This window comes from Lytechinus pictus, chromosome 6 (genome assembly GCF_037042905.1).
Source record: "Lytechinus pictus isolate F3 Inbred chromosome 6, Lp3.0, whole genome shotgun sequence".
In the NCBI taxonomy this organism is placed as follows: Eukaryota; Metazoa; Echinodermata; class Echinoidea; order Temnopleuroida; family Toxopneustidae; genus Lytechinus; species Lytechinus pictus.
Window position 1 is genome coordinate 15,655,865 of NC_087250.1, and position 25,068 is coordinate 15,680,932.

At 35.9% G+C, this 25,068-nt stretch overlaps 1 protein-coding gene across 1 annotated transcript in view; it reads right to left on the minus strand.

Moving 5' to 3' along the window:
• Positions 1–534: 534 nt before the first annotated feature.
• The window catches only part of LOC129263243 (uncharacterized), a 92,798-nt gene continuing 68,264 nt past the window's right edge, over positions 535–25,068 (minus strand). The window contains exons 30-42 of the mRNA XM_064100428.1: positions 23,733–23,907; positions 23,084–23,169; positions 22,663–22,758; positions 21,186–21,355; positions 18,083–18,322; positions 16,373–16,542; positions 13,218–13,361; positions 12,338–12,523; positions 10,541–10,635; positions 8,186–8,262; positions 3,621–3,689; positions 1,839–1,959; positions 535–740 (exon numbers count right to left, since the gene is read on the minus strand). Coding sequence (XP_063956498.1) covers positions 535–740; positions 1,839–1,959; positions 3,621–3,689; positions 8,186–8,262; positions 10,541–10,635; positions 12,338–12,523; positions 13,218–13,361; positions 16,373–16,542; positions 18,083–18,322; positions 21,186–21,355; positions 22,663–22,758; positions 23,084–23,169; positions 23,733–23,907 — 1,835 coding nt within the window. The remainder of the gene's footprint in view (positions 741–1,838; positions 1,960–3,620; positions 3,690–8,185; positions 8,263–10,540; positions 10,636–12,337; positions 12,524–13,217; positions 13,362–16,372; positions 16,543–18,082; positions 18,323–21,185; positions 21,356–22,662; positions 22,759–23,083; positions 23,170–23,732; positions 23,908–25,068) is intronic.

A 25,068-nucleotide genomic window follows, 5' to 3' on the forward strand; every position in this document is an offset into this window, starting at 1 on the left:
TTTTATTTCGTGTTAGAAAATAATCTTTGGTTGATTTATAATGTTTTTGTAGTAGCTGGTGATATTACATGCGTGTTTCTACACTAATAATGACGTAGATAAGAACATGAAAGTTATGCATGTTTTGAACCGTTTTTGTGGAATAACAATTTCCTGGAGATGTTTAACTGATTATTGTGGTTATCACTAGCTTGGTCTAGATAAATGCTTTAAGTTGATATGTCATTCATGCATATCCAGTTTTAGAGAGCAAAGTTATAGCTGTTCTAAGATTGTAACAGAGGTTAACTATAACAGATATTGTATAATTAATGCATAAGTACAGTAAGTTGGTGTATTCGTGAGGCTTCGCTGATGATCTGTTAAAATACGGCGCCCACGGGGTGCATTGCACGTAAAGTAGGCAGATCGATTTGGATTCGCTATCCAATAAATAAAGTTGGTGGATGCGATCGAAATGATTCATATGATCGTTCGCATGTCTTTCCACGGAGAAACCTAGGATGGATTTCTAGTCCTAGGCGACGACTGTGGTTAGATTTCCTTGTGTGTTGGGTCTTTTGCACGCCAGCAAGAGACTATACCAGGGCTTGCTCTTTTGGTAGTCTGGTTGGTCTGGAGGCGGACGGTTCGGAGTCTGGAGTAGACGGCTGGTGGTCCGGAGCAGACAGGTTGGTCTGAAGCGGATGGTTGCTGGTCTGAAGCAGACGGTCGGAGGTCTGGAGCAGACAACAGGAAAACTACAAGTAGAGCAGAGCCAATGGGTGTGGTCGTGAGAGCCTGACTGCAGAAGGACCCATACATATGGTCGAAGAACCAGACGTAGTTTCCGGTACTGAACCGACGTGGTTGCAGTACGGAATCAGACGTGCATGGTTACGGTACTGAACAGACGTGGTTGCAGTACGGAATCAGACGTGCATGGTTGCTGTACTGAACAGACCTGGTTGCAGTACGGGATCAGACGTGGTTGCAGTACGGAGCAGACGTGGTCGCTGTACTGAACAGACGTAGTAATTGGTCGTAAGCAGACGACCGAGGAAATTACCAGAGTCCATAGGTATGGTCGTGGGAGCTTGACTACGGAGAAACCCATACCTATGGTCGAGATAGCTTAACTACAGGAATCAGATGCATATGGTCGAGAGAGCTTAACTACACAAGCTAGATGCATATGGTCGGGTGAACTGTTGGAGCTGACAACAAAGAGTGTAGCCGTCTGGATGTTGCCTGGTGGTGGTACTGACAGGATCGAGGCGTGTGCAAGTGTCAACTGCAGCAGTATATCTCTGCCAAACGGATCCGCGACTTAAAGTTTGGAAATCGACGTGGCAAAAGCACCCGCCGGCGGCAGGCATCCTGACAAGAGCGAGCTGCCGGCGGACCACCCAACCACCCCGCCCAGCGATTCCGTCACAATATATATATATATATATATATGGGAAATTCAATAAAATTTGTACATCCGACCCCATGTATGTGAGACCTTCATGAAATTTTCTGGTTCACATGACAGTCTTTAATGTTCTCAAATGACCATGACTTGGTCAATTTTTAAATGAAGTAAGAATTTAACAAAATGGGGGTTGGACATACAAAATGGTTGAATATTTTATGGAATTGCCCATATACACTGTATATACTTACACAAATATTTATTAACAAAGCAACATACATCACAAATACAAGACACGTTTGCGATGGAACGACATCAAGGAGCAGACGTGAAATACCATAAAATGAACTTCATTAAATTCTAAATCTTCTTTCTTTTACATGATGAGAAATTATTACTTTTTATTTGATTGGAGTTGGATGATACTATCTGTCATATTTACCATTTGACTGCTCATCCATTGAGTACTGCAGGACAAAGTAGCCACTGTTTCTCCAGAATTCAAAATCACGGAAAAAAGTATCTCCGACGTGAGAATTAAAGGCAAACTGAAATATCCTCAACTACAAATAAAAATATAGAAATAGGAGGCGTAACAATAAAAGGCATAACAAAATTTCCTGAACGACATGTACAAATGAAAATGTAGAAATAAAGAGGCATAAAAAAGACATAACGAAATACCCTGAACTACAAATGAAAGCATAGAAATAATAAGCGAAATGTGAATCAAAGTCACTAAGACATTGGTTAGCATTACAAAGGTATTAAAAAAAAACTTTGGTGTTTTAATTTATTTAATATTGTTTATATGCATGAAAAACAATTAGAAATAAATCTAATGTGTTACCCCCGGGTATTAAAGCAGTTCTGAAAGTATTCAACATTTTGTAAGTGTATGCATGCATGTTGATCCAAAATTGCCCCAAAACGTGTATGCATGTGACAATGGCCCATATTCTGAAGTCAAGTTTAAATTAAACCCTGGTTTAAAGTTGTGGTTAACCCTATCTTAACTGGGCTATTTCGGACCAATATACTGGAGTGGGTCAATATGACCCCCCCCCTCAGATCTCGGCCGCTGATTACGCGATTGCCACGAAAATTTGCACACGCGTAGAGCCGGATGTAAACTACAAGACTGTATAGAAAATTCTTCAAAATATTAATTGTTTATATTTTTTTATTAATTAATTATGCAAATAAGCGTATGAAATTTACCCTAAATTTGGTTTTTTGTGTATGTTTTTGCCTTAAACTCAATTTATATAGCTAGAAGAATGCTTATTTTTGGTGGGAGTATCAATTATTACATTTGCAACTAATATCTACAAAAAATTGCAAAAATATGATTAATTTCTTATGTATTTTATTATTTTTTAAATTCTTATGTATTTCTTTGTTTTTTCAAACCTTTGTTTTTTCCGATGAACTTTGTCAGGGACCCTTTTGCGATCATAAATAGCATAAAATGAATCCATTAAAACCAACAAAAGTGAAAATAATCATACATTTATGATTTTTGGTTGATAAACACAATTTGCATTGACTTTGTACATGGAATCACGTTTTTGAGCAATTTCGGGTCTGACATGCACTTACAAAATGTTGCGTAATTTCGGAACCACGTACCCGGGCGTCGCAAATTTGGTCTAAAAAGATGCGCAAGACTTGAAAGTAAAAAGTCAGTGAACGGTGCGGTAAAAAAATTTGGCGCGACGGCATAGTGACAAAATTTGTCGAGGGGGGGGGGGTCAAATTGACCCCCCAGTTTAATAAGGGTTAAACTATGGAGAGCCAAATGGGACACAAATCCCTAACAGTATACATCCAATTCATTAAATCAAATGACTCTCAAATGACAATTATCTGGGAATGATAACTGGACAAGCAGTATTCTCCCGAGGCAGTAATCTAAATATAACCCAGGTAGTATATTGTTTTATGTCCTCATGAAAGAAAAATACATCTTGAAGTAAAACTTTTTGAAAATATGACATTTTAGCCATTGTATGTATTGGAATACAGCATGAAAGAGTAGTCCTAGCCTTACATCACTACGACATCACATATCCGCGGCCAATTAGAAGACTCCATGGGTATAGCGACCAGTATCCGATATTGTTCAAACTGTCACATATCGACTTGTCTTGTTTTTTCTTTTTCCTCTAAAACAAGGTTTTATTTGGGTAGGATTCCCCTTTAAAAGAGCAGAAAATAGTACCTCATCAATTTTTCCTCTGAAGAGTTCACCTGAGGCTCCTTTGCCGAGGTACAGATGAGAGCCAGGAGGCTATATAGAAGTAAATGGATATCAGCATAATTAAACAGGAAGTTCACCCTGACAAAAAGTTTATTGTAAAAATAGCACGACAATGAAAAAAATCCATAAAAGAATGTAGAAGTTATTAGAATTTGAATTATTTGATTTGTGACGTTATATGCGAGCAGCATTCCTACATAGCGAATGGTAAATAAAATCAATGAAATGTCATTTTCTCAGAAAATTGAAAATGGTTTTTACTCTACCTTTCGTATATCAGTTGACAAATAATTTCACACCCGATCATGAAAAGATAACAAAACCAAGTCATCAGGGACCATAAAAAAGTGAAATTCATGCATTATATATATCACATATCGGGCAGCTGCTCGTACGACATCACATATCCAAACTTTGTCATTCTCATAACTTTCTTAATCTTTAGTTTAATGGATTTTCGTCAAACCTTTGCCAATATTTTTTATTATTTTTTCTGCTATTTTTACAACTAACTTTTTTTCAGAGTGAACTTCACCGTTAAAGCCCATCTTCAACTTTGGTATTAAGGGTCAATAATGTGAACGATATCATTGAACATGACAATATGATAACAGAATAGTAGTAGTGATTGAATGGATTTTGGTACCATAAGAATTAACCTCATATTCATAATTTTCATTTATAATTTTTGCTAACAAGTTAGATAATAATATTCAAATATTTTTAAATAAAATATTAAAGTTAAGCACAATTCTAACCAAATGAAGGATTGTAAATTTTAAAATGGGTCAAGCCGCTAGAAATGACATACTACAGTGCGTATCAAAAAACAGTTTACACTTAGAAAAAATCCTGTATATTTATACATTTGTAATATCCTGAAGATTTTTCCACATGTTAACATTGGTAAAGATCCATTTAAGCAAATGACGATATATCTGTTGAAAAATATTTATGCTTGAGTGAGAACCACTTACTTTTGAAAAGTTAGTGAAAAAGGATTTGCAAAGAACTTTGAAATAGTTATGCGAATATAAATAGACGTTAATCATGAAGAACACGTGGAATTTAGCTAGTAAAATTGATTTGAAGATACCTTTTTTAACTTGTTTCCTTCCCCAAAACACTTTGAAGAGTACATTGCGCCCTACCCCTCTCCCCAAACACCGAGGCCATTGTGATAATATTTGCTTTACACTGAGCTGTGATGTACATGAAATGGCTTAGGCTTGATTTTCATGTTTTTAATCATTGTATAGCTTGGAAAAATTGTGGAGAAACAAGTATGAAATGAAAAATGAAATGTAAATCTACTTTAAATGATAATACTTAGTGAAAAATGCTGGAGATATCTGATATAAACTCAGATCCAGCTGGCACAAAAAAGGTAAAGGTTGTGCTTACTAAGTGTGGGAATTTCAATTTGGGTGGCAAAAATTAATACAAAATGCTTGAATGTATCCGTTTTTATTTCAATTGACTAAAAGTGCAAGGGAAATGTATGAGAAATGTTTCGCAGGGTAAGTTTGATTTAGCCCTTTCCCCTTGACACAGCGTGAAAACAAGCATTTCTGCGCAAACAAATTTCTGCGAGCTTTACAAAAATGGACAGTGCTCACTCAAGTGTAACATTCTGTCAAAACTTTTACTTTCATTGGATAGATGAGACCAAACCCAAGATTATATGTGAAAAATTTACCAACATGTATATTTTTTAATTCCAGGGCTTTTTCAAAGTGTAAACTTTTTTTTTGATACCCACTGTATAATAGCCTGCTCCATGGAATTCCAGAAAAGGATATTTCAAAGCTGCAGAGAATTCAAAACTCTGCAGCAAGTCTAGTTTCCCTCACTAAAAAACATGACCACATGACACCTACTCTTAAACAATTGCACTGGCTCCCGATCAAATTTGGTTGTATTCCAAATATCACATTGTTCAGACCCAATTTAAAGACTAATCTCATAAAGAGAGCCCAATCAACATAGCCCCATTAACAGTGTCCTCAATATTTTCAATTTTTTGTTTAATTTCTAATTCAATTTTGTTTGTATATTACATATGTTCTACATTTAATTTTAGCGCTTTGATACGGATTTCATGAAAAGCGCTATATAAGACTAGGTTATTATATTAAAAAACAAATACATAATTGTTGTATCAACAAAGAGTGCTAGAAAGCAGAGATAGCACAAGGGGGGGGGGCAGGGGGCGAACACATGTAACTTTTCAGGTAATGATAATATTGGACAAAAATAAGGAGAATAAGAAAATATTATAAAAAAGGAATGAAAGTATGAAAAGAGAGAGGTCTTGCCATATAAATTCTTTATGAGTTCTCCTTTAGGTCGGTCATATAGCCCACAATCCACATATACCCTCACAGATATAACTAACAAGCGAAAAGCTCAATAAGATCTTTAAAGGAGAATGAAACCCTTAAAACCAGCTGAATCCATATCAAAGAGAAAAATCAAAGAAACATATTGTTGAAAGTTTGAGGAAGATTGAATGAATAATAAGAAAGTTATGAGCATTTAAATATTGAGATCACTAATGCCATGTAGTTCCTCCCATTGGCAATGCGACCAAGATCTGTGATGTCACACACGTACAACTCCCTCATTACTTTAGTACTTATTTCACTTATATTCTCACTTTTATAGAGTCTTTCACAAGGTGAGGTGTTCTCTTTATGAGAGGACAAGTACAGAGGTTTCATAACATTATATCATTGATGAATCGTTTGTCATATGATTAGAATGAGCAAAAAGAGATGTTTTGGGGTATATTTTCAGTGTCCAAAAGGGGAGAGTTGTTCATCTGTGACATCATAGATCTTGGTCGCATTGCCAATAGGAGGATCTCCATAGCATTAGTGATCTCGACATTCAAATGCTCATAACTCTTCTATTGCTAGTCCTATTTTACTCAAACTTTTGTTGATCTTATTCTTTGATTTTTCTGCTTTCACAAAAGCTAACTTGCTCCAAGAGTTTCATTTTCCTTTAAAGGACAAGTCCACCCTAACAGAAAGTTGATTAATAGAAAGAGAATAATCCAACGAGCTTAGCACTGAAAATTTCTTCAAATTCGGATGTGAAATATGAAAGTTATGACATTTAAAGTTTCGCTTAATTTCACAAAACAGTTATATGCACATCTCGGTCGGTATGCAAATGAGGAGACTGACGTCATCCAGGAGAATGACGTCATCCACTCACTATTTCTTTTGTATTTTATTATAGGAAATATTCTAATTTTCTCCTCATTTTCAATCCTCCCTGCACATGTGGAATTTGCACTATTTTAATACTACATGTATATGGTTCAGTCAAGTTGGTCCTTAATTATTGTCAAATATGTAAAAATTGAAATATTGTATAATACAAACAACAAATAAAAGAAATAATATGTGAGGGACATCATGCACTGTCTAATTTGCATGTCACTGAATTGTGCATATGGGCAATTCCATAGGTTGGTGGACATGAGCTCAATGTGTCTTTGTACTGTATAGCCCATCTGAACCGTAACGTGAGTAACCACTTTATCTGCACCCCTAGTAAAAACCATGTGTTCTTTATTTTTGAATTATATACAAAGTTTGTCTCCCTAATATACTTCTTTGAAATGTAAATAATCAACTTTCATAAAAGCCTTGTATGAGGACACTTTTCACTTATGTCGACTTTTCATTTTATGCATGTCCAAATCATGTACCATGACTAACCGACACATTTCAAAGATTTGCCAGGAGCATAATAAAATTTCCCAAGTTTTGTTTTTATACAAAGGATAGTCAGACTGCGTACTATGTTGTGATAAAGAGATGTTTACTTCCTATCAATAATAATGGAGTTACAGCTCCAAGTATGAGTCAAGGTGTCTCCAAATGTAACGTGAGTAACCGTGGAATAGCCCATATCACTGTTGTGTGAAAAATAAGCTATGCTTTAAAATGTCATAACTTTCTTATTTTACATCTGATTTAGATGAAATTTGTTGGATTTTTCTCTTTTTTTAAATTCAAATCAACTTTTTGTTGGGGTGGACTTGTCCTTTAAATAAGCAACTAGATAGTTGCTAGCCCGGACTTAACTTGCAGCATGCTTTGATTTCTATAAGGGTACACTGTAAATTGGGTGTTAAAACTGACGCCAGTTGGTGTCCTTTGAGGACCACACCCTGAGGTGTTGAAATTACACCCTAGACTAGAGATTGAACATAACACCAAAGAGTTTTAACAGTAACAAAGGTTATATTGACACCCAAATTTAACACCATAGTAAACTGACTATGTACACTAATCAAACACCACACCATTTTTTAAAGGGTGTTGAGCCAATGGGTACTTAACATTGTGACTGGTATGTTCCTATACGTACACCAATCAAACACCACGTTTTCATAGGGGTGTTGAGCCAACACTGGAATTCAAGACTGGACTAAAATAACCTGTGCAGTCCTCAATCTATGTACACCAATCAAACACCAATTGAAGGTTTTTGCAGTGTTAATTTACCCATTGGTTATGAGCACTGATGATAGCATCTGGAGTCGGTGGTGAATATTCCCCTTCAATGTAAATTGTGAGCTTCCCTGCATGATAAAAAAACACACATCAACACCAAAGGGGGTAAATAGGTAATGTAGATATAAAGAGAATAACTGTTATATGACACCTAGATAGATCCTTGTCATTTGTTTGATATCGATCCTTCAGCCCATTTTACAATGACGTCATCAACCGTGCAATTTTGTATCCATACAATTTTGTCCATTGCACGTGTACACCTGCACCGAGACAGCAGGTAACACAAAACGACTCGCTTTTGAAGCGCGCATGTTGTATGTACATGATAATCAGCAGACCGAGCTTGCACTGAATATTTTGCATCGAAACTCATCAATTTCAAATGAAAAGAATCAATTTTTAGGTGTCATATAAACCAAATAATGTTCTTTTCATTCGTGCAATGGACAGAATACTTCATTCGGTGAAAGATGAAATGAATGGATCATTTCATCTTTCACCTCATTCTGTCCATTGATTTGATTTGATTTATTCATTTCCACATTCCAATAACAAAAGTATAAACAAGTGTAATAATTTTTTTCTCAGCATAAAATCAGCATAAAATAACGATAAGCAAATGACATAATGAATAACATAATTATGCATACATACATTCTAACAATCCAATTGAAATATATTTATACCTGATAATTTTTGTTTTATTATTAAAACAAATAGCAGAATATATATATATATATATCGACATAATACATTTCGAAATGTGGGAGACCTCCATCTTAAGCTTAGAGCTTTAAATTGATAAAGCCTCAAAAGGAGAGGGGAAAGAAAACCAGACAAACAGTGCAATAAAAGAGACTTATCTTTAATTGCACAAATTAATAGGAATATTACCAAAAAAGTGGATCGGGAAAGACAAATTCTAATGCACTCATGAATATTCATTATTCGTATACTATCTCATGTTCAGTGATATTCACCCCCTCAAGTATGTTTGATTACCAGGGAAGAGGGGGGGGGGGAACTTCCATTGACGAGTGGATACCACGCATGACCATAGGGTTTCGAAAAACACCCTTAACAAGTATTTTCCATGTTCTGAAAATGCAGCCCTTAACAAGTAAACGGTACCCTTGACAAGTATTCCCTTACTTTAACCCTAAATCTCCCAGGGTATTTTGATTCCTGTCATTCCCGGGGGGGGGGGGGGGGGCATTATGGCCCCCCTTAAGATCTCAGCTGCGGATTGCGAGACAACGAAAATTTGCATGATGGTAGAGAATGACGTAATCTACGCAGTTGCATTAGTAAATTTCACTGAATTCATATATTTTTATTTTATATGAATTAATTATGCTAATTTATTCATGAAATCATACTTTTTGCTCTGATTCACTAAATAAAGCTCCTAGAATGCTATTTTTTTGTGAAAAAATTCTTTATAGAATTGCTAACAATTGTGAATGTATTGTATTGGTTTTTTAATTTCTTATGAATTTCTTTATTTTCTTATTGTTTTTTTTATGGAAATCGTTCCAGACTTAATTTTGATCAGAAACAAGGCAAAATTAATTAAGTTTAATCAGTAAAAGTAGAATGATACATTTATGAATTTTGGCTAAAAACACAATTTGCATTGGATTTGTACATGAAATCACGTTTATGAACAATTTTGGGGCTGACATGCACTTACATGTTGCGTAATGTCATAACCGCGTACCCGGGCGTCACAAATTTGGTCTCAAAATTTGCGCGAGACTTGAAAGTAAAAAGTCAGTGAGCGGGGAGGTCAAAAAATTTTGCGCAGCGAAAATTGTCAAGGGGGGCCATTATGGCCCCCCTTGGGAGAATTAGGGTTAACCCCCTATTGGCAAGTAGGTCTACGGCTACAGCGATAGTTCAACAGCCCCAGCATTAGCAACAATCCTTTTTTCTAGTATGTGTAATGTACATTTGAGTTACAATTACAACAGAGAATTACAACAGAAAAGCAAACATACAACTGTAAGTTTCCCCTTTTCTGCCCCATCTCCAACAGGATTGACCCTAAACATGTAGTCTTGGTGAAAAAAGTCGGCATCCTCTATACAGTATGACACATAGCTTTCCTAGTGAAATATATACCCCTTTCTCATTATTATAGTGTTTTTGACACCCTTATTGCGTTACATACGTAACATGGCCTATCTTGAACAAGAAATCCCTTTTACATGTTTCTTTGGTCACACGTGGTATTAGCTCGCCAATGGAAATTAATTTTATTTGTGAAGTGGATATATCATCAGAAACAACATTTCATACCCTCTTCTATCATGTTCCATTGAAAAATAACATAATTCTTACCTCCTATAGAAGCACTAATAGCCACATGCCTCCACCCGCCTGTAAGATTCCTAGTCATATTGGTAAATGCGTCTCTGTATTTTCCAAAGAGTGTTCTGAATGAATGCAATGAGATAATACCACCGACAAACATTAAAAATAAATTGTCTAGTACTTTTACTATTATTGAGGCACCTTATCAATAGATGGATGATGGGAACAATAGTATTCCACATTGTGTTCAAAGTGTGTTCACAGTGTTCTCACAGTGCATTAAACAGTGTATTAACAGTGTTTTCACATTGTGTTAACAGTGTTTACACAGTGTGTTCAGTGTATTCCACATTGTGTTCAAAGTGTGTTCACAGTGTCAAACAGTGTTTTGATAGTACGTTGTAATTGTCTCCACTGTGGACACAGTGCTCACAGTCTTAGACTTTTTGACGTCAAAATCGATAGGCTTCCTGGGATCCATGCTAGTATCATACACACCAAATTATATGAGCCCAGGTTAAGTTAAACTGAAGTTATCGTGTTTACAAGGACTGCAGAAAGGTAAGATGAAACATGTCTCTGTGACCTTGACCTCTAACCTTTTGACCTCAAAATCAATAGGCTTCCTGGGATCTATGCTAGTATCATACACACCAACTTATATGAGCCTGGGTTAAGTTAAACTGAAGTTATCGTGTTTACAAGGACTGCAGAAAGGTAAGATGAAACATGTCACTGTGACCTTGACCTCTAACCTTTTGACCTCAAAATCGATAGGCTTCCTTGGATCCATGCTAGTATCATACACACCAAATTATACGAGCCTAGGATAAGTTAAACTGAAGTTATCGTGTTTACAAGGACTGCAGAAGGGTAAGATGAAAACATGTCAGTATAACCTTGACCTTTTGACCTAAAAATCAATAGGCTTCCTGGGATCAATGCTAGTATCATACACACCAAATTATATGAGCCTAGGTTAAGTTAAACTGAAGTTATCGCGTTTACAAGGACTGCAGAAGGGTAAGATGAAAACATGTCACTGTGACCGTGACCTTTGACCTTTTGACGTCAAAATCAGTAAGCTTCCTAGGATCCATGCTAGTATTATACACACCAAATTATATGAGATTAGGTTAAGTCAAACTGAAGTTATCGCGTTTACAAGGAAAATTTAACGGACAGACAGACAGACGGACAGACACCAAGCATGATACCATAATACATGTACGTCTTGTCTTGGACGGGCGTATATAAAATAGCAATTTTTGGCATGACATTGTCCCGTAAAAAGTCACGTGGCGTCGCTATGTTATACCCGTATGTCGCAAATTTGGTTTAAAAGTTGCGTGACTCAAAAAAAAAGTCATAAAATTTTGCGGCGCTATCTTTTCGCGTTTTGAAAATATCGAGCGAAGCGTTGAGGGGGGCCATCATGGCCCCCCCTCAGCTGTCCTTTAACGGTTAATCCGATGGTTGAGGGTTCGAAGTGTAACAATGTGTTGACAGTGTTGCAGTGTGATCAGTGTTCACAGTGTGTTTGGTGTCCAGTGTTGCACAGTGTGTTCGGTGTTGCACAGTGTGTTTAGTGTCCACAGTGTGTTCAAAGTGTTGCACTAAGTGGTCAAAGTGTAACAGTGTGTTGAAAGTGTTGCACAGTGTGTTTTAAGTGTGTCCACAGTGTTGCATAGTGTGTTCATAGTGTAACACAGTGGCCCGTATTCTGAACTCAGGTTTGAATTAAACCCCGCTAAGAGACATAATCGTAATTTGCGCTATATGAAATTTGAGTACTATTATCATTATTATCATAATCATACTTACGAATTCTGAATGTAAAATTCGAATGATCCATCTGTTGTACTCAACAAGGGGAAAATCTCTTCATCTGATACTGGATCTATGAAACACCACATCTCAATAAAGAAATGTGCGGTCACGTGGATTGATTGTACCTCTCCGATATCGATATAAGTGGTATTCCCATCAAGCACGAGAGCCTTGTTCAATCTACACCCAAACAAAGTAGACATTTTCATTTATTTATATGATTATTCATATATTATTATTTTCATTGAGTATAATCAATTCAATTCAATTGATTTATTTAGCAATCGTCAGGTACAATACAATTGCAAAAATACATACCAAAATTAATAATCATCAAACAAATTGCATATCGATACAAATACAAAGAGAATACACCAGCAATAGAGCAATAAAAGATAATCAATATCATTATTATTATAATGATTATTACTCTCATCCTCAATTAGCATTGGGAAATATTATCACAAAAAAATGTATTATTAGTGATTCCGTTATTTATATTCTAGCATCATATAAGTATTGTTCTGTTCACATCCTCAAAGGGGGAGAAGCTAAAGAGATCAGAGAACAATATGGGGTAGGTTGGGATGGGGCGGCGTTACTATCTTCACCTTCCTGCCAAGACACTTGTATTCCACATTTGACGAGAAGGGGTGGGGGCGGGGGCAGGGCGTTACTATCTTTACCTCCCTGCCCAGACACATGCATTCCATATTTGACCAGAAGGGGTGGGGCAGTGGACTATACTATCATTACCTACCTTTCAAAACTCTTGTATTCAACAGGAGGTGGGGGGGAGGAATTCTATCATTATCTACTTGTTAAGACATATTTGACCAGAGCGGGTGGGGGGGGGGGAGGCATGGCTACCTACCTGCCAAGACACTTGTATTCCATATTTGACCAGAGGACACCGTCTTGGTGGTTCATGAATATACCCAGACGACCCCCAAGATACATGATGTCATATATATCACCTGAATCGGTTAGCAGACCATCAACGGTGAATATCTGGACCCTATATGGTATGAAGGGGAAAATATATATATAAAACACTATTAATTTGCAATTAGTGACACCTTCATTGATAACCAGATAGAATAGGCATCCTAATTACTGTCTGTCATCACACATGTAATAGTATGTCTCTACAGTCCGCTTCTAAAGACGTCAATAAAGATGAAAGCAAATATGAGGAGAGGAAGAGGAAGAACAAAACAAGATGATAATGGAGAAGAAGAAGAAGAAAAATAAGAAAAGAATAAGAATAAAAAGAAGATGAAGAAGAGGAAGAAGAAAAAGATAATGATGATAATGGAGAAGAAAAAGAAGAAGAAGAAAAAGAAGATGAATAAGAGGAAGAAGAAAAAGATGATAGAGGAGAAGAAGATGAAAAAGAAAAATAAGAAGAGGAAAAAGACAAAATAGGGAGAAAGAATTGGAAGAAGGAAAACAGTCATTAGCCCTATAACTAAATAAATAAATATATATATATATATACATGTATTCATTAAATTAAAAGATGTGAAGAAATAAAAAGCAAAAGACAGTGTCAAAGACAAAACAAGAAGAGGAAATGGAAATAGGAGGAATGAAGGGGAAGAAGAAGAAGATGAAGAAGAAGAAGAACAGGAAGGGGAGAAGGAGAAGAAGACAAGAATAACAAAGAAGAATAAGGACTATTGAAATTCATAGGACAAGGCAAAATAAGAATAGGATTCAAGTAGAGAAGACAATTTTTTTTGTTGAAAATATACATAAATATATCATCTTTTTCATTACTTTCTTTTGAATTGACTCGACTCGTTTTGCCAGGTATATAAGTACAGTGTATGTCTTTTGTTTATATCTACTTCTCTCCTTCCCTACTACTTCAATTTTATGTTGCCCTGTTTTGTTCACTTAAAACATGAAACCTGTGACCTGGTGGGTGTTTCATAAAGCTGTTCTTAAGTTAAAGGAAAATGAAAGGATAGATTTATTATCTGGTCATAAGCCAATTACACTTCACTAATTAAAATAAAATTAAAATGAGGCAGAACGGTTTCCTATTTCCCATGATATGCCAAGTCAAAGTTATCAATATTTTGATATTCGAAAGACCCGTGGAGGTCGCCATTTTGCTCATACTCCCCATATCTCCGTGGGGGGTTGTGACGTCAGCGACGTACAACTCAGTGTCCAACCCCGGCGAGCGCCTGTGATTGCTAGCGTAAAACAATGCTGATCAGGATGGTATACTGCCAAGCGTATGGCTGCTGAAATCGGTCAGAAAAGGGGACAAAATGCAGCTAGCTTTTACCTAATTCACGATCCGCAGAAGCTGAGGCCAGAAATCTCTCTAAAAAAAATTGGGTGGCTGCTGCTGACCGTGCGCCGACGTGCCTCTACTCTATACTACCTCTAAGTTAGCTCTGCTCGTTGAACAATTTCTTCGGCCGAGTAGATCTATTTGTGGCTCGAAGTCGTAGGCTCTCGGCCATCCATTTCAATACATACGTCCGCGATATGTTTTGTTTTATTTAAAATCGACGGTAACAAATAATAAACAACGTTAGATATATAGAAATATAACACAATCAACAATTTCCCGATATTCAAACGGGATAAATAACCAAACTTCCAACATAACACGATCACTCGGTTCAGGGTACATGACGGCCCGTACAGTACGTACAAATTTAGCTTTGTCAAATTTGCCAATTTGGATATCGTAAATAAATTTGTAAAATATTTCATCAAAACTCATCAATTTGTGTTTTTAATCCATAAAATAATTTAAATAGCTTTTTAATATTATTTCTAAGTGTTTTATGTGTATATTTTATTCATTTCTGGTAAAAAAAGTATCTATATTATGCAAACTTGGGGGCGGTTTCAGCCCGTATAGCTAGCTATGCGTTATGCACATGGAAGTACCGATACTACCGAGAGCAGTTTTGAACGAACCCCACAACAATGGCGATCTCCATTCAGAGACTTCGAACCTGAAGAAGCCCAACTTTGAAGAGGTGGTACTCGATACTGGGAAATCAGATTGGGGTATAAGTGGATTCATTTTGATTGGCATGTACTTATCAATGATATTATGTGGTATTCAATTTTGGGTTTCATTCTCCTTTAAGAGCAACTTTAAGAACGATTGGTGATCCTTTCTTGTGGTAAATGGTATTGGATTGGCAATTGTTTAGTGCGTATAAGGGTTCGCCAGTCGTTCTTAAAGTCGGTCTTAACTTAAGAACAGCTTTATGAAACGGCACCCTTGGCATATTGTAAAAATTGCTTGCCTCTGTTATCTATAAAGACGAATGCACACCTTACGATTAGTCTGTAACCCAAATTTGGAATAAAACGTAGTAAAATTTGATGCAAATAAAGAGATATGGAATAATGTAGGCTTACTGCTTAACCCTAAAAGGACTGGGCTATTTGAGATGTATTTGCCTTCTCGACCGCCGTTCGCGCTTAAATTTGGCACGCACATTCTCTACCGCATAAACTACAAGCTAGTACGAAAAAAAAAATTCTGAAAAAAATTATCTTTTATATATTATAAATAAAATATGCAAATTTACTCATGAAAAACATTATTTGCATATTCAACACCCAATTTCATCTTAAATTTTCTTCTTCTTTTGCAGATGTCATCTTAGTAATCTATTTTAAAAGTTTCCACAAAGAAAAATTGTGAAAACCAATTTTTTTCTTTATGTATTTCTTTGTTTTCAGAATTTCTTATATCTTTGTTTTTTCATCTTTTGTTTTTCATTGTTTTTTTCAATGGAAATTATTACAGACCATTTAACAAGTAATAAAACCCTAAATCAATTAAGAAGATCAATTAGAATGAAAAATAATCACCCTTTTATGAATTTCATCTCCCTTAGACTTTGTACACAAAGTATAAAAATGAGCCATTTTTGGCATGACAATGTCTCGTAAAAAGTCACGCGTCGTCGCGATGCTATACCCGTATGTCGCGAATTTGGTCTTCAGCGGGATTTTTTGAAAAAATAAAATGGTCATCACCTGAACTTTCCAATGGATGGTGTGTGTAAGATTTTCCATCTATAAGGTGTCGTGTAGTTCCAAGTTTTGAGGTCTCTGTCTTGCCACATCACATGGGAATAATCTGTGTACGTCTGATAAGACCACAGAGCAGCAAGGAAGTCATCGCTATGGTCCTTAGCAAATATCCTCTACAGAACAGGATTTTGTAGTAAGACGGAAAAAACAAAAAACAAAAAAATCAGGGAAATCAATCCGCACATAATTATTTATCAAAGGTCAAGTCCACCCCAGAACAAAGTTGATTTGAATAAAAAGAGAAAAATAATAGAAGCATATCACTGAAAATTTAATCAGAAGAAATTCATTGAGAGCTGTGAGATTGACCGTCTTTATGCAATTCTCGAGGAGGCGAATCTCGACCTATTCTAAATCCGTAGTCAGCTGTTCATGTCAAAAATTTTTGGGGGACAAAGTCAACCCATATGGCCAGTTTGAAGCCTCCATAACGATAGTGATTTGCAAACTTTTCAGAATTCATACCTTTCTATTTAATATACTTTAATAGTCTGATATTATTCAAAATTTTACATATCTGATTGTCTAATTTTCCCCCTTTTCATCATCTAAAAACAACTTTCTTTGCTGGATTCCCCTTTTAATAAAATACATGCAACACAATCAAATTGGCCTCGCTGCAAATCATGTGAAAAGGATTACAATTAGTGGAAGTATATGTAGATGAAATATATCATTAGTGGATAAGGTAGTGCATTAGAACCAGGGGGGTGTTTCCCAAAGATTTAAGTATGACTTAAGTCGCACAGACGTGCACATGATGTGCAACGCATGATCTTATTGATTGATACGCATAAGTGCGGGTCCTCGTAACACGATCTGACCAATGCGGTCAAGCCTTTCGTACCGTACACAACTCTGTATTTAAGTGCAACTCTAAGTCATACTTAAATCTTTTTAAAACACCCCCCAGGAGGTGGTGTTTCACAAATATTTAAGCGTGACTTAGAGTCATACTTAAAGGGATGGTCCGGGCTGAAAATATCTATATCTTAATACATAGAGTAGAATTCACTGAGAAAAAATGCCGAAAATTTCATCGGATAACAAATAATAAAGTTATTGAAGTTTAAAGTTAAGCAATATTTTGTGAAAACAGTCGTCATGAATAATCATTAGGTGGGCTGATGATGTCACATCCCCACTTTCCATTTTCGTATGTTATTACATAAAATCATAATTTTTTATTATTTCATACTTGTGTGAATAATATGTCTCCCTTATAATGGAATAAGATGCAGCAACAAATATCTAATGCACTAAATCAGTTGTCAATCCAATTTTTCTAGTACTTCTTGGAGGAAAAAATTGAATAAACCTAATAAGTGGAGATGTGACATCATCAGGCCACCTAATGAATATTCATGACGACTGTTTTCACAAAATATTGCAAAAGTTTAAAATTCAATAACTTTGTTATTTGTTATCCGATTTTGATGAAATTTTCGGCATTTTGCTCAGTGAATTCGGACCATCCCTTTAAATGTGCACGTCGGCATTTAATCCATTTCCAACTGGAACCTGGTGATACCTGTGAAAAGTCTATGGGAATTACAGAATTTAATATTCAATGGGTTTAAATACGCAATACTCTATGTCACATTCAACTCTTTGTGAAACACCCCCCCCCCCCCGAGTATTTCTTTCACAGACCTTGATGACTATTCCAGGAAGATTTGTTTCCGTTTGGAAACCGAACTGCTTCCACCATTGTACCAAGTAGAATTGCCTGATATCGTGGAAGCCGAAAACCAATCCAATGCACATGTTATCCCCCGTCTCCTCATCACCGTTGACGTACATGGTGCCCGTGTAGATCACGTCCTCAAATTTTTCGTCGCTAACCAGGAGCACAGGAACATTTTTATCTTTCTTGCCGTGGACCTCTCTTCCCTGTCACAGACAAGGTATGAAAATCAATTGAAATGTAATGTAATTGAGTGAAATTAAATTAAATGGACTGGAATATAAAAATGAAATGAAATGCAATACAGTGCAATGAAATGAAATACCATGAAATGAAATCACTTAACCCTAAATAGACTGGGCTAGTTTGACACCTAAGAAGACTGATCTGAGGGGATCTGATTCAGCCCCCCCCCCCCGGGGGGCCACTTCCATTCACGAGTGGATACCATGCGCGACCATGGGGTCTCGAAAAGCACCCTAAACACGTAATTTCCATATTCTGAAAATGCACCCCTTAACAAGTATTGGCATGTGAAACCCTACCCTTAACAAGTATTGGAAACAAAACGATACTCTTGTTACGGGTCCTTCGGTCGTCGGCTTTACCTTATTTGGTTTAGTACGACCCCACCTTCTACACCTCGCGCAAATTGGACTCTAAACACGAAGTGTTGGGGCAAAAAGGACATCCTTTATAAAACATTTTAATTTTGTTTTATCATCCCCACAAATTCGACCCTAAACACGTAATTGTCCTAGCGAAATAGATACCCTTTTTTCATTATTTTTGTGTTTTTGACACCCTTATCACGTTACGTACGTAACGTGCCCTATCGTGAAAAAGATATCCTTTTTACGTGTTTTTTTGGTCGCGCATGGTATCCACTCGTCAATGTAAGTGGCCCCCCCAGGCCCCCCCCTTATGATCTCAGCCGTTGATGGCGCGATCGGGACAAAAAATGGCACACACATTACCCATGGCATAATCTCAAAAACTTTAAGGTCAAATTCTGTGAAAAATCTCATTGCTAATTAATTATGCTAATTTATGCGTAAAATCAAAATTTTGCTCTAATTAGCTAAAAAGTGCCCCTAAAATGCTAATTTTTTGTACAGGGATCTGATCAAATGTACTTTAAAGAAATTACAACATCACATTTATTTTCTGATGTATTTTATTGTTTTCTAAATTCCTTTGTATTATTTAGTTTTTTTACTTTTTGTTTTTTATTGTTTTTTCAATTGAAATTGTCGGGGACTTTATTTTGACCATAAACAAGATGAAGTTAATTGATTTTAATCAGTAAAAGGAAAACTAATGATACATTTATGAATTTTGGCTAAAAACAATATTTGCATTGGATTTGTAGACAAATTCATGTTTTTGAGCAATTTTGGGCCTGCATGCACTTACAAAATGTTGCATAATATCGGAACCGCATACCTGGGGGTCGCAATTTTGGGGAGATCATATGGCCGGGGGGGGGGGGGGGGATCTCGACCGTCGATCGTGCCGAAAATTGGCACGCAGCTTGCCTGGAACATGATCTACAAATTTTGTACTAATTTATTTCCTGCATTTTTGCTTTTAATTATGCTCATTTATGCATAATTAGTATGCAAAATCATACTTCCTCCTCTCATTCCCTAAATAAAGCTCCAAATGTTCTAATCTTTGGTGTAGAAACTCTTTGTGGTAATCTCAACAAACAAACATGAAAAAAATTGCGATATCAGAACAATTTCTTGTGTATTATATTGTTTAATGCAATTTCTTATGTATTTCTTTGTTTGTTTACCTTTTTTTTTCAATGAACTTTAACGGGGACCCTTTTGAGATCATAAACAGCAAAAAATAAATCCATTTAGACCAGCAAAACTAAAAATATGATTATGGGTTGAAAACACAATTTGCATTGACTTTGTACACAAAATCACGTTTTTGAGCAATTTTTGGTCTGACATGCACTTACAAAATGTTGCGTAATTTTGTAACCCCGTACAAGGTTGTCGCAAATCTGGTCTCGAAAGATGTGCAAGAATTAAAAAAAAAGTGGAAAAAAAATGAAGTGATGTGAATTGCAATAAAATGAAATGCAATGTAATGTACTACAATGCAATGAAATGAAATGCAACGAAATGTAATAAATGCAATGAAATGCAATGATATGAAATGAAATGCAATGGAATGAAATGAAATGATATGAAAAGCAATATGAAATGAAATGTAACGATATGAAATAAATAAAATGCAATGAAATGAAATGCAACGATATGAAAAAAAATGAAATGCAATGAAATGAAATGAAATGCAACGATATGAAATGAAATGCAACGATATGAAAAAAAATGAAATGCAATGAAATGAAATGTAATGATATGAAATGCAATGAAATGAAATGTAATGTAATGATATGAAATGCAATGATATGAAACAAAATGCAATTTTTCGTTGCTGACACGAACGTTTTTATTCTTTTGGCCATGGACCTCTCTTCCCTGTCACAGACAAGATATGGAAATCAATTGGAATGTCATGCAATTGAGTGAAATTAAATTAAATGGAATGGAAAATAAATATGAAATGAAATGCAATACAGTGCAATGAAATGAAATCACTCAAATGAAATTAAATGCAATGCAATCCAATGATATTAAATAAAATGCAATTAAATGTAATACAATGCAATGAAAAGAAGCGCAATGAAATGAAATGCAATGATATAAGATGAAATGCAAGCAATGAAATGAAATGAAATGTAATACAATGCAATGAAATGAAATGCAATGATATGTAATGAACTGAAATATAATGAAATGAAATATAATGAAATGAAATGTAATACAATGCAATGAAATGAAATGTAATGAAATGAAATGCAATGCAATAAAAAGAATGCAATGAAATGCAATGCAATGAAATGAAATGTATTTCAATGCAATAAAGTTATATGACATAAATACACTGCAATGAAATGGAATGAAATGAAGTGAATTGAAATGCAATGAAATGAAACGCAGTAAAATGAAATGAAATGCAATATGAAATGAGATATCAAAGCCAAACCTTATCAGAGAAGAACCATTTAACTCCTTGCGTGGGGTTATTTAGATTGGCATCTATCCCATTGGTCCAATTAGAACTGTGCAATCGAGGGTTCTTCGGACAATTATCAACCTCGTCATCAAAACCATCTCCATCAAAATCAGTCTCGCAAGCATCTCCTATAAAGTTCTCTGTTGGAGGAATATAACATTGACAACACATTATCATTATAATCATGACAATTTATTGCAATGTAAAATATAGTTATGCTAGAAGTACTAAATTTCAGCTGGTTCCTTGAAGAGGAGAGTTTTATAGTTTGGAAATAAAGAGAATTGAATTCTCTGTCCTGGGAAAATTTGAAATGAAATATCATTAGTATAATTATCATCATGAAAGTTTTATCATAATTTAGAATATGGTTATGATAATATCCATCATAATCTTTCATAATTTAGGCTAGCTCCTTTAAGAAAAACATAGTTTTATAGCTTAGAAATAAAGGAATGAAATTTAAGATGAAGTATTTAAATTCATGCATAGGCATTAAAGGGGAGGACTTAACCCTATCTTAACTGGGCTATTTCGGACCAGTAAATACTCAGATTGCTTATATATTTTTATTAATTAATTATGCAAATAAGCGTATGAAATTTGCCCTAAATTTGTTTTTTGTGTACTATGTTTATGCCTTTGTGGGAGTATCAATTATTACATTTCTAACAAATATCTACAAAAAATTGCAAAAATATAATTTCTTATGTATTTTATTCTTTTTCCGATGAACTTTGTCAGGGACCCTTTTGCGATCATAAATAGCATAAAATGAATCCATTTAAACTAACAAAAGTAAAATTAATCATACATTTATGACTTTGGTTGAAAATACAATTTGCATTGACTTTGTACATGGAATCACATTTTGAGCAATTTCGGGTCTGACATGCACTTACAAAATGTTGTGTAATTTCGGAACCGGGTACCCGGGCATCGCAATTTGGTCTCAAAAGATGCGCAAGACTTAAAAGTAAAAAGTCAGCAAGCGGTGCGGTCACAAAATTTTGTGCGACGGCGTAGTGACAAAATTGTCGAGGGGGGGGGGGTCAATTTAACCCCCCCAGTTTGATAAGGGTTAAGGGGTAGAGAATAAACATTGTGTCTTGTATGGCTAGTCTTGAAATAGACTTTTTCAGATAAGTTAGTAATACAGAGAATAAAATTAGCCTATAAAAATTAGTTATGTAGAGAAACAAAAATGTTTTTTAAGAGGAAAGTTACTTATGTTGCTCCAAGGTAACATAGCTTCTATTGAAATATCAATGTAATGAGACATGAAAGAGTTTGCTATACTTCAAATGGGTCTTTATTACAAGACTACACTGCTGGGAATTCTGCAATATGGGTAATAAACCTGGCCAGATATGAGTACTTGACAACCTGAGGTAGGGCTATTAAGGTTGCAGGTATAATTCCCTTTAATGGATACATTAATACGAACCGATATCATCTACTTGATCATCATTTGGGACCAGTGGACAATTATCGACTTCATTTAAAATGCCATCACCGTCAATATCCTCATCACATGCATCCCCTGAAAAGAAAGTAAGTACCAAAATCAAGCAAAAATTTACATATATTATAATGAAATACACAATTGGTTCCAATCGTGGCAAGGTATTACTAACTAACTTTGATAAATTCTTCATCTTGTAAATAATGACATAGAAATAATCAAAGGCAATTTTATTTGTTTGCTGTTTTTGGGGGTAATGCTAGATCTGTAAAAAAACAAAATGATGGTAAAATCATTAAACCATCTTGCAACGTGCCTCTCATTACCCCCCCCCCCCCAAAAAAAAGGATACATATTCTTTCAAAGGTATTAAATACATATGAGATTTTTTTTTTAATTTTACCTTCACCATCACCATCAATATCAAGCTGTTCAGCATTAGGGACAAAAATACAGTTGTCATCGTAATCATGTACGCTGTCACCGTCTCTGGTTAAGGAATTTGAATTAAATGATAGAAAAGGAAAATTTGATATTACCTATTGTTTAGTTTCCACATAATCTCAGTATAACTGTGGAAATACAAATGGTTTACAGTAGGGGAAAGAAGACAAACATTGAGAGAAAAACAAGAAGACATTTGGGAAAATGTTAGAAATACAATAACAATCATATGTCTATTGCTCATTGCAGATGGCATAATCTACAATAATTAAGAAAAAAACATTGATAATGAAAAATTATGCATAAAATCAGATTTCTGCTCTAAATCAAGAAATAAAGGTCATTATGATAATAAATATGCAAGCACTGGTTTGTTACAAATTGTAGGCCTGTGTCACTTACAATGCTCGGCTGTATAAATAAGGACTTCCTACCCTGTAGGAAGGGATTCCATGAATCAGGATAGCCGTGGAAAGCCGGGGTAATAGTATGCAGCGCTATGAAACATTGCATAAAAAGTGCTATATAAATGATGCATATTATAATATTTTCATTATTAAAAAGAAAAAAAAAAAAAAGCAAACACTAAATAAAAGAAGCAAACATACACATCAGACTCCCCATTGTCGCACTCATCACCGTATCCATCCTTGTCATAGTCGTCCTGATCGGGGTTGGTAACGAAGGGGCAGTTATCACAGGCATCACCTAAGTCGTCCCCATCTGTATCCTCTTGATCAGGATTGTAGACAAACTTGCAGTTGTCCTTCCAGTCCTTGAGACCTAGGATCGAGGGTAAGATCATCACAGGTTATGCTCAACTCATATCCGTGAAACCGACCCCAACAGTTGAAACCTTGGGTGGGAAACAAACTTGATGTTATCCTTCCAGTACTTGTAACCTATTAACATATTAAGGGTAAGATTACCACAGGTTATGCTCAACTCATACCCGTGAAACCAACCCCAACAGATGGAAGCTTGGGTGGGAAACAAACTTGCAGTTGTCATTCCAGTCCTTGAGACCTAGGATCAAGGGTAAGATCATCACAGGTTATGCTCAACTCATACCCGTGAAAGCAACCCCAACAGTTGAAACCTTGGGTGGGAATAAACAAACTTGATGTTATCCTTCCAGTCCTTGTAACCTACGACCAAGGGTAAGATTACCATAGGTTATTCTCAACCCATACCCGTGAAACCGACCCCATCGGTTGAAACCTTGGAACCTTGGGTGGGAAACAAACTTGATATTATCCTTCCAGTCCTTGTAACTTATGACCAAGGGTAAGATTACCATAGGTTATGCTCAACCCATACCCGTGAAACCGACCCCATCGGTTGAAACCTTGGAACCTTGGGTGGGAAACAAACTTGATGTTATCCTTCCAGTCCTTGTAACCTATGACCAAGGGTAAGATTACCATAGGTTATGCTCAACTCATACCCGTGAAACCGACACCAACAGTTGAAACCTTGGAACCTTGGGTGGGAAACAAACTTGATGTTATCCTTCCAGTCCTTGTAACCTATGACCAAGGGTAAGATTACCATAGGTTATGCTCAACCCATACCCGTGAAACCGACCCCATCAGTTGAAACCTTGGAACCTTGGGTGGGAAACAAACTTGATGTTATCCTTCCAGTCCTTGTAACCTATGACCAAGGGTAAGATTACCATAGGTTATGCTCAACTCATACCCGTGAAACCGACCCCAACAGTTGAAACCTTGGAACCTTGGGTGGGAAACAAACTTGATGTTATCCTTCCAGTCCTTGTAACCTATGACCAAGGGTAAGATTACCATACGTTATGCTCAACCCATACCCGTGAAACTGACCCCATCGGTTGAAACCTTGGAACCTTGGAACCTTGGGTGGGAAACAAACTTGATGTTATCCTTCCAGTCCTTGTAACCTATGACCAAGGGTAAGATTACCATA